General features: G+C 34.3%; 1 protein-coding gene across 13 annotated transcripts in view; it reads left to right on the plus strand.

Annotated features, from left to right (window-relative positions):
• tln2a (talin 2a) overlaps positions 1–11,157 on the plus strand; it is an 81,051-nt gene that overhangs the window by 25,038 nt on the left and 44,856 nt on the right. For all 13 annotated transcript variants that reach the window (NM_201193.3, XM_087259472.1, XM_087259479.1 and 10 more), the window contains 7 exons: positions 914–1,083; positions 1,184–1,281; positions 5,254–5,383; positions 5,896–6,048; positions 8,173–8,315; positions 8,642–8,769; positions 11,069–11,132. In NM_201193.3, the coding sequence (NP_957487.3) occupies positions 948–1,083; positions 1,184–1,281; positions 5,254–5,383; positions 5,896–6,048; positions 8,173–8,315; positions 8,642–8,769; positions 11,069–11,132 (852 nt within the window). In that variant the 5' untranslated portion in view covers positions 914–947. The remainder of the gene's footprint in view (positions 1–913; positions 1,084–1,183; positions 1,282–5,253; positions 5,384–5,895; positions 6,049–8,172; positions 8,316–8,641; positions 8,770–11,068; positions 11,133–11,157) is intronic.

An 11,157-nucleotide genomic window follows, 5' to 3' on the forward strand; every position in this document is an offset into this window, starting at 1 on the left:
CCCCAGTACAGTGAAGGGGACACTATTCTGTCAGTGAGTGCCGTCTTTCGGATAAGAGGTTAAACCAAAGTCCTGACTCTTTGTGATCATTAAAAATCCTATGGCACTTCTCGTAAAGAGTAGGGGTGTAACCCTGGTGTCCTGGCCAAATTCCCACTATCGGCTCTCACCAAGTCATCCCCATCTACCGAATTGTCTTTATCACTATCTCTCCATATCACCTGTAGCTGGTGTGTGGTGAGCGCACTGACGCCATTGTCCTGTTTCTGCCATCGCATCTTCCAAGAGGAAGCTGCCCACTAGTGGTGGAGTGGGGAGGCCCCTCAGTGCTTTAGGTATATGGCCATACACAATAAAATAATTCTGAAACAAAGACATTGGAGTAATGATTGATAAAAATTCAGTAAAGTGTGACTATATTCAAATGCAAAACTGTCATTTTAATCTGTACACTGAAAAAAAAAACATTTACGGTAAAAAAAAAGCTGCAATGATTATAAAAGTACATAATCATCAGACAATTAACTCTTTCATTAAAATATTACAAACTGTGTTGAAAAAAATAGAAACTAAATTCTGGGAAAGTGAATTCATGGGTATTCACCATATACATTAACGAAACTAACTAAAGGATTATTTTTTTAAATGGCCATTCAAATCATGACCATTTTTTAATGGTGTAATAATATTTAGCATATTTTTTTACTTATGATACATTTCTGTTTTACTATATTACTTTTTTTTTTTTGCCTTTTTCTAAATTATTATATTGCATAGAGGAAACTAATTGCCGACAATCAAAAATGAATGTATTTGTAGTAGCTAACAATCAAAGTCTTCAACATCATTTTTGTGAATGTTGATTTAAATCTTAAAATCAGCCTATCTCTAACACTCTGTCTGTTTCTCACAGGTGCAGAGTTGTTGGTGACCCTTAAGCCGTCAGGATGGTGGCGCTGTCTCTGAAGATCTGTGTGAGGCAGTGTAATGTGGTGAAGACCATGCAGTTTGAGCCCTCAACGGCTGTATATGACGCATGCCGGGTCATCAGAGAGAGGGTTCCAGAAGCCCAGACAGGACAAGGTTTGTCATCACGCCTTCTTGATTCTATACTATATTCAGACTGAGTATAAATCTCAGTTTGTTTGACTAAGTTCTAATGGCGTGTGTTGTTTTTCCTCAGCTTCAGAATATGGGCTGTTTCTGTCAGACGAAGACCCTAGGAAAGGCATCTGGCTAGAAGGAGGCCGGACGCTGGATTATTACATGCTGAGAAATGGAGTAAGCGCTTTGATCATTTGTTTTACAAGCTCCTGTCAAATGTTCTGTGTCATGGCTTTGCACTGTTGTCTTTGTTTTGTGACATGTTTTTTAATTTTTTTATACTGAAGGGTGAGAAGGGGTCTAAACTGCTTTTGGTTATTTTTTATAATCAGTGCGTGCGTGCATGCGTTGTCACTTAACCGAGACAAACTACACTGATGTTATTAAAGACATTTGTCATTGCCGCATGTGGTTTTTGTTTGTGTTTGTTAAGTCCCTGTGCTCGCGTGCGTGTGTGCGTGTGTGTGTGCGTGTGTGTACGTGTGTGTGTGTGTGTGCGCGCGTGTGTGTGTGCGTGTGTGTGTGTGTGCGTGTGTGCGCGCGTATAAAGAGAAAAGCAGATGCTTGTTTTCAGGAAGGTATAAAAAAATGTGTGGTATAAATTAAGAAGCGTTAAATGATGTTTTCATCAGGAGCTTGTTTTTTTTGTTTATCAAAAAACCTCTTCTTCATTCATTCATTCATTCATTCATTCATTCATTCATTCATATACTGTGTGTGTGTGTGTGTGTGTGTGTGTGTGTGTGTGTGTGTGTGTGTGTGTGTGTGTGTGTGTGTGTGTGTGTGTGTGTGTGTGTGTGTGTGTGTGTGTGTGTGTGTGTGTGTGTGTGTGTGTGTGTGTGTGTGTGTGTGTGTATGTGTGTGTGTATATATATATATATATGCATGCATGCATGCATACATACACACACACACACACACACACACACAGACACGCATGCATAAGCGAATATGTTTTGCTTTTCTGGGGTGTGTTTCCGTAAACCATCGTTTGCCAACTAAAGCTGCAAGTTGCGTCGTTACAAACATAGTTCATTGATTTGCCGTTTCTCAAACCTGTCGTTTCAATGAACATTCGCAAACTGCATCACAAACTTGTACTCTTGTTACTACACCTCTGGAGCTGTAGTTAAAAGCATAGTTCCTGGTTGTATTTCATTCCCAGTCATCCTCCCTATAACCTTTTCCTTTAGAACGCTCCAACATTTAAACTTGGAAGGATTTTTTTTTTAAACCATCAAAGAGGTGGTCCACATCATATTTTAAACTTTAGTTGATGTGTAATGTAGCTGTGTGAGCATAAACAGCCTCTCTGAATTTAAAATGTTCAAAGTTCAATGCAAAAGGAGACCTTGGTTTTTACAGAGTTAGCTTGGCAAAGACTACAATGAATTTTGGAGACTACAAAAAATACTTCCCGGCCTGTGAGATCACAAACGTTCTTTTACCGCGCACACACAATGCGCAGCTAAGGGGCGTGGCCAGGAACGTTACAGCAGAGGGAGAAAATGCCATCCTGCTATTTCCACAGAGCTTCTCTGTTTTTGTATTTGGGCTTCCAAAGGACACAACACAAAGACAGAAGTGCTTACAGTTCAATATTAATTATGTTCTAGAGAATTATAAAATACATAGCAAGCATGATTTGACAAAACACAGCTTCCAGAATCTCTCCCTGTTCAGTGCTGGATTTGGTTAAAATCTGCTCAAAGATGGAGCAGCTACAACAAGCAGACACTGTGAACTCTGAGCCACGACCTGTAAGTGTTTTTATTTGTTAGAATTGATTATGACATGTACAGTGTCTAGCCTTAATGGTATGTTGTAGCAAAGATGTAAACAACGGGAAATGATGTTCGCTACCGCTGACGACGTGACTACAAATTCATATTTATCAGTCAAACTGCTATATACACACACACACACACACACTTCACCAGCACGTGCAGCTTCTCTTTATGTGTGTGTGACGGCAGTGTTTCTATATAGGCAGCTTTTCCATGCATTTTACATCTCAGATAATGAAGTCATAAAAGATATGTAAACGATTCATGTTACTTGCATAGCCATATTGGAATATACGTGAAAGACGGCGTATAACACGTTGAATTAAAAAATACAGGAGAGCTCGCCTAAATCGTGTAGAAGCAGAAAAATCAATCAAGGCTCACACATGTCGCATCCCACATCTTGTGCTTTTTTCTTCTGTCAGCAGCGTCACTACAGAAAATACTTAAATCTGGGCATCAGAGAAAAAGAAAAATCGATCCCGCACACATGCGCTTCTCGTGTTACACGCATCTACAGATAGTTAATAGTATACACATGTACACACATAAACACACGCACACACAAACACACACACAATGGCAAACTCTCGTAAAGGAGACACACACCCCTGGTGGGGGTTCTCTATAAATATAATGATTTTTATACTGTGCAAAAAGTGTATTTCTGTCCCCCTACGTAAACTCAACTCTCACAGGTTGCAATCTGCATTTTTACATTTTCAAAATGATTTATTCTGTATGATTTATGAGCATCCATTTAGATGCATTCAAGTGCAAGTCCCCACTGGGATAAAAACAAACACTAATACACAAACACGCTTCACTGAACATTCTTTTGGAAAGATACTGTATACTCTAAAACTGCATATTAAATACATTTACTTTTCAACTCCTTACACAACTTCTTTCATTTTTACTGTAATGGAATGATGTGTACTTTTTATGAAGCAAGTAAACTGGAGTTGAACTGAATATAAAACCATGTGTACACATACTTGTGTATATATAGTTTACAGGGACTCTGCAAAGGTGTAATGTATTTTATACTGTAAAACTATTTATTATATGGCCTTACTCTACCTTCACCAAAATTAAGTATGATTTAAGTGCTTTGAATTACGAGGACAGCCAGCTATTGTGCTGTATTATGAAAAAAACACCATAATAGATTTCAATAAGGTCATATCTGTGTCATCATACAATTTTGTGTCCTCATAAAAGCTCACACAAACACGTCCAGCTTTCAAAAGCATGTCTTGCTAGAATAATTTTTGTGTTTGCATGGAAAAGTTTGACATTTTTCTGTTTTGCTCTTGTTTATCTCTCAAAAGCATTCACATTCACACCGTGTACAGGGAAGCAACCAATTTATATTCTTCAAACATTCTGGTTAGGGCTCGTTTTTGCAGTTTTACAGCTGATTGAACACAAACGGCTTTGTTTTTGTAGATAACTTCAGCCGTGGTTGTTGCCGTCTAGTTTCTGAAGTCTTCCTTTGAATTTCGTTTGAAGAATGATCAGCATTTAAAATGCAACCTGCATTAATGATGTTATCATATAATTTGCATAATGAATTGCTGTGGGCTTGCTTCTTAAATCTATTTGTATGGTAATTTTGAATGTCTTCATTGCATACGTTTAAACAGTTCTAGCCATTTGTTTCTGTTATTCTGCACAGATTTGATTCTTGAGAACAGAAGCACCTTACACGTGCCCTTTTTAAACTATTTTGTACAAAATAGAAGCAAATTCACATCATATTTGCCAACACACACTAGTGTGATAAACAGTGATAGTTATTTATATGAGAGATTTATAAGCTATTTTAAAGGCTAGTTGTTTTTGACAAGCTGGAAAAAAATTCATTTACGTTCAATAGAAGAAAGAAACTGATTTGGAAAGTGGAGGATGGGTAAATCATGTTAGAATTATTATTATTATTATTTTTTTTTTTTTGGGGGGGGGGGAACTATCCCTTTAAATTAACACTCAAAAATGATCAAAATACTTTTTTTGAAAACTTTAACCAAATGCTAATGGTCAACTTTGTTTCAGTTTATTATGCTAAGCTAAGCTAAGCTAAAAGTGAGCCCACCAGAACAAAAAAATCAGCTGAATGGATTTAAAATGGGTTCAAGTCAACTGTTTAACTCTAAGATGCTTGTAAAATGAGCCCTTTTAAAATAAAAATAATAATAATAAAACATGTAGCGTTCATTTAACTAATATTAACATTTTTGGAAGATAAAAAAATCTTGTCAGTCGTAAAACAAAAAAAATTTGACAGAATTTGCCTCAGACTGAATCCAAAACTACTCTCAGAAAATGTCAGTGTAGTCCCTGTTTCTCTGTCTCTCAGGACATATTGGAGTATAAGAAAAAACAGAGGCCTCAGAAGGTAAAAATGCTGGACGGAGCTGTGAAGACCATCATGGTGGACGATTCTAAAACTGTTGGCGAGCTGCTGGTCACCATCTGCAGCAGAATAGGTCAGTGATGCTCTGTCACTTTAGCCCTTTAGGTGCACACAAGAGAAATATGTTTTTACAAATATACTACTGTCCAAAGATGTACATTTTTATTTTTTCATTTTTCCAATTATGCATCGGACTTTCCAAAAGTGTCAAAGAGATTCCTAATTTCATAAAAACAATTATATTTCTAATAAATTTTATTTTTTCTAATCCTTAAATAATTACATTTTCAACAATCAAATTCTCAATAATTCATTGTTCAGATTTTAATAATAGTAAATGCAGCAATTCAGCATATTATAATGAATTCTGAATTAATCCTGATCCCAGGAGTAAATGACTTTATTTTTATTTATTTATTTATTTTTTAGAGATATTGAATTCAGGTTTTTGTGACATTAATAGCCCCCTAAAACATGAAAAAAGAGTGACTTTTGATTGTGGTATTGATTCTGCTGTTATATACACATACACAAACCATAGTGCATAACCATAGCTTTATAACCATGTCTCCTTTGTGGTTCCAGGAATCACCAACTATGAAGAGTACTCTCTCATTCAGGAAACTGTGGAGGAGAAGAAAGATGAAGGGACGGGCACACTGAAGAAAGACAGAACTCTGCTGAGAGAGGAGAGGAAGATGGAGAAGCTCAAAGCCAAACTGCACACAGATGATGACTGTAGGTAACAACACAGCCACTGTACAGTAAACAGATAGACATGTTGAACTAAACTTTACACTTACTAACAAACTTACTCAGAGTTGTTTCATCTTTTCTTTCTGTTAGTAATTTTTTCATTTTGTTTTGTCTCCCTCTGCATCTTTGTCCATACATTTACCGATCAAAAGTGTGGGGTGTAAAATTTGTTTATTTTAAGAAATCGATATTTAATGATTTGTTAAGAACAAACTTTCATTGAATTAATTAATTAATCAAACTAGCTGCCAGCTGAGATGTTTATAATGCAAAACAATGTTATATATGTATACATCTTTACAGGGTCGAAAAATTAAGAGAACACTTGAAAATTCAGTGTTTGGGTAAAGTGGTAATGTTTGTCAACTGATGCCTTATGTTCTAAAGTTTATATAAGAAAAAATATTGTAATTTTAGAATTTTTTTAAAACCGATAATGACTGCTGGTTAAAATAGCTAATATTTTAGTTATTTAGTTAAAAAATTGAATTATTTAACCAAATATTGATTTCCTAACTCGTTTAAAGCTTAAGCATTGGTGTTGTCTAGAAATTAATGTAAATATCTAAAAGACATTTTAAAATGATCTAAATGACATCATTCTAAAAGTAAAATTTTTGAACACTTGTTATCACACTGCAAAAGAGTTTTTAAGAGTCCTTAGAGTTTTTGTCTTTTGTTTCTTATATTTGCTTTGAAATGAGATTCTTTTGCTCACCCCACTGGCTGATTGTTTGACCATTATTGTATTTTTCAAGAAAAAAACACTTAATTTTTACATTATTTCTGAAAACATGACTATATTTGGCTTGTCTAGAAAATGCTTTTTATTTTATGATTTTATTTATATATATATATATATAATTATTTTTTTTTTTGACTAGAAACAAGACAAAATCAAATATTGAAATGCAGTTTCAAAACTCCGCAAAATCTAAATACAGATAAAATTAACATGTTCAAATCCTTATTTTTTCCATTGCTATATAAATATGATTGTATAATTACATTAAAACTATATAAATTGTAATAATACTCCACAATGAAAAGTCAAAATATAAATATTTCATGAAACACATTATATTCATTAAACATGTACACATAAACTGTAAAAAGTGATTGCTTAAACAGAGTAAACTATTGCCTTAAAAGCAACAAGTTGACTTTAAAAAAATAAACCCATTGTAACTTGAAACTGTAAGCTGACTTAATTTATATAATTATGCTTATTGTACTCACTTTTTTAAAGTCAATTAATCCTTTTTTGCAGTGTTAGACTATTTTAGCTGTTTTCAAATATATACTGCAATTATTACAATATTACATATTTGGTGCTTCAGTAAGTCTAAAAAAATCTACAGCCTGTATTGTATTTAGAAGACAGGCTAGACTCTGGATTTTAGTTACTGTCTATTGCTAGATGCAGAAAAGCTGGAAAAAACGAACTAATTTAATAAAGATGTATTAAAAAAAATATTAGTTTACTTTTATTTTAAAGTGAATGTAATTTGTTTAATAATAAAAATTAAGTCAACTTAACAGTTCCAAGTTACAAAGGGTTTACTTGCACCATTTTTGTAAAGTCAACTTGTTTCTTTTAAAACAATTGGTTTACTCGTTTTAAGTAACTAATCGCTTTTTACAGTGTAGATCTCACCTACACTCAAAAAATATATTTCTTGCTTGTTCAAACTCCTTATTTAAAATAAGCTGAAACAACACAATTTATGATATGTTATTGGGGTAACTTTTTTTTTATGTTCAATCCACATAAATTTGTTGAAAGTGTTAAGTTAACTTAATCAATTTGTGTTGTAGCAACATAAATTAATTGTGTGAAAGCCTGCAATTTTTACGCTATAAAACTGTAGGTTAACTCTGTTTATATATAATAACTTCTATTTGATTGTAACTTTAACTTGATTTGATTGTAATGCAAAAAAATTATCAAACTGTATCAATCAAAACAATATATCAAGTGTATGTTTTCTGAGCTTAAGCAACTTTCAAGAACATTAATAGCTCTTTTGAACACCAGACTTATTTTGCTATACAAGTAAGCTTTTGTGCATAAACTGGTTGTTTTTGTTTTTCTCTTTTTCACAGTGAATTGGTTGGATCATGGCCGTACATTTAGGGAACAGGGAGTCGAAGAAAGTGAAACGTTACTTTTGAGACGAAAGTTCTTCTACTCCGATCAAAACGTGGACTCGCGAGATCCTGTGCAGCTCAATCTGCTCTACGTGCAGGTCAAACTTTCCTTGTGCCACTTTGTTTATCATAGCAAAAGCCATAATGCTCATCCAGCATTTGTTGACCTTAATGATCTGTTTCCATAGGTCTTTTCATGTCAGTTCAATATAGAGGTTAAAATGCTGTAAATCTCTTATTGACACTTGCGCCTAAAAGCCTTTCTGAGTGCAGCACTAACATGCTGATGTACACATTGTATCGATCTGTTAAGTAATGCAGTCCCTGTTTTCTTTATATCAGCTCTTCTTCTGTCAGTTGCTGATCTGGATTGAGTTGCATTTCTGTGGATTGGTAGTAAAAGTCTGTTTGCATGTTTTTCCAGGCACGTGATGACATTCTGAACGGTTCTCATCCGGTGTCGTTTGACAAGGCTTGTGAGTTTGGGGGAATTCAAACGCAGATCCAGTTCGGTCCTCATATTGAACATAAACACAAGACTGGATTTCTGGAGTAAGACATCATTCATTCAGAGCTTTCGGTTGTAGAGTGATGGAAAGAATCAAAGGACAGATTGAAAATTCTCAGATTTTCTGTATTTGCAATTTATGGTTATGTGATTTGAGTTAAATGTCATTTTTGTTTTATTCTATAAATGACAAGTGACTTTTATTTATAACAAAAAGTTGGCATGATTATATAAATTTTTAGACTACACACTTACAATGTTTTAACTCCAAAACTGTTACACAATCAATATTTGTTGGAATAAGCCAGATGTTTTTAACCACAACAACTGAAACATTAGTAATTCTGACCTATTGTCATTTTCTGGAAAATAAAAACCCATAAATGACAATATTTCTTTTCAAATTTGGAGGAAATGATATCAGACGTTTATACAGGGATCCCAAAACCTTGAGATTTAGAGGGTTGTTATCAGGTCTTGACAGAAAAGCTAGATTTATACTTTCGCCTGGAATTCAAATCAAAATTGTGATTTATACATCAGTGTAAAACCTTTGAATAGTGGAAAAACGTATTTTTGTAATTGTGTACCTGGCTCTCCACTTTTGGCATGGCCTCCAAACCTTTACCAAAAACATTCTACCTTTCCCAAAGCTGTTCCAATTTCTAGCCAAGAATTAATGATCATCTGGTTATCTCTATTATCACAGATCATATAAATGTCTGTACAGCCGTACTGTTTCAGACAAAATCTCTTCAAAGTGTTTCATATTCAACTGTTTGCTCAAGTCTCAAAAAAAATTGTGCGTTCCACCGGCCGAAATCGAGCGCATCCAGTATAAACGAGGCTTAACACCTGCCGACTCTGGCCGGTTGAAAGTTTTAATTTTTTATTGCAGTTTTCTTAAAAGCAGGGTGTGAGAAAATGTGGTCTTAAAAAAAAGCAGCACGGCTGACAAAAATAATTGTGTTCACTCGAGCAAAGAAGGCAGACAAATACAGAATGAGAGGATGATCACTCGCACACAGGTGTTGGGATGCGCGCGACTGTTTATAAAGTGGGCATGCTCCCGTTTCCTGGTGCGATCGGTTAAAATCGGTTGAAATAGGACAAAAAGCGATAAAGAAAGAAGCTTTCAAGAGCTCCAGATTTCTTTAAAATATATCTTTTTCAAAGCAGCAGTTGCTTTCGCTTTAAACATTCTTTGAACAGATTATTAATTGGCCTAACGTTAACCGCGTGCATGTGATTGTCTTTTCGTGAGTTAATTTCTAGCCCTGGTTATCAAGTCATGGAATTGACCTGAAATTTGTTAGAAATGACCAAATGTGCTTAGAAAATCTTTTCTTATCCTAGATTTTTTATTCTTTCTTAATTTTTATGTTTTAATTTTTCGGTTTATTATAGCTTGCTGTTTATAAGCCTATATAAGAGAGATGTCCAAACTAGGGCCTGCGGGCCAAAGTTGGCCCATGGTAACACTTGATTTGGCCCACCATTCCAATTGAGAAGAGGAGAATGATGGGGAGCATTGAGAAGAATGCCTTTAACAGTGATCATCATTTTGAATTTAACATAACCATTTTTGTTTGTTTGTTTTATTGTTGAGTTGAGCTATAAAAAAAGCAAACTGAAATTAAATGTTTCAATTAAATGTTGTAAATTAATCAAATTCAAAAAAGTAAATACTGTCTCTCGATGAATAGAGTACAATGCACAAAACATTGTGGAAAATTAAGGCAAAAGCTCAACTTGTGTATTCGGCATTGTGTAAAAAATGGGAGCTTTTTTGGTTTTTAGTGTAATATGTTCATAATATGTCTATATTATTTTAAATTATACTGCATTAGTTCATATAAAGTAATGTTTTCAAGTTTTAAATATTAGGAAAATAAATTAGGAAATCACTCATGACAACTTTAATGGTATACAGTTTGCTATATTTATCTTCGGCCCACAACCCTCAATGAAGTTTGTGTTTTGGCGCTTTATAAGAAAAGGTTTGGGCACCCCTGCTATATACAATGACAGCTGAGATAAGCTGTGCCTACATAGAATAAAAAATATATTGACATTTAACTAGTAAATCCAAAGAAACTGAAAATTTTTGGTGGTCTTTGATTTCATTTTTTTTCATTGCTACAATATACGATGCAGTAAAAATATATGCGTAATTTAAGAGCCAAGAAATTATTGTTAAATCTCAATGTTTTAATTACCCCATGAAATTAACCTCATATGAAAATCGCTTGAATGCTTTTGAATATGATATGCGTGTTGTATAACTGCGATGCCTGTTTTGTAGAATTTTGTCACTCATCTCTACACTTTGATTTCATTCAGCTTGAAGGAGTTTCTGCCTAAGGAATATATCAAACAGAGAGGAGCGGAGAAGAAGATCTTTCAGGTGATTAGAAATGAACGTTATTATT

Source organism: Danio rerio, chromosome 7, assembly GCF_052040795.2.
Source record: "Danio rerio strain M-AB ecotype USA chromosome 7, GRCz13ab, whole genome shotgun sequence".
Taxonomy (NCBI): domain Eukaryota; kingdom Metazoa; phylum Chordata; class Actinopteri; order Cypriniformes; family Danionidae; genus Danio; species Danio rerio.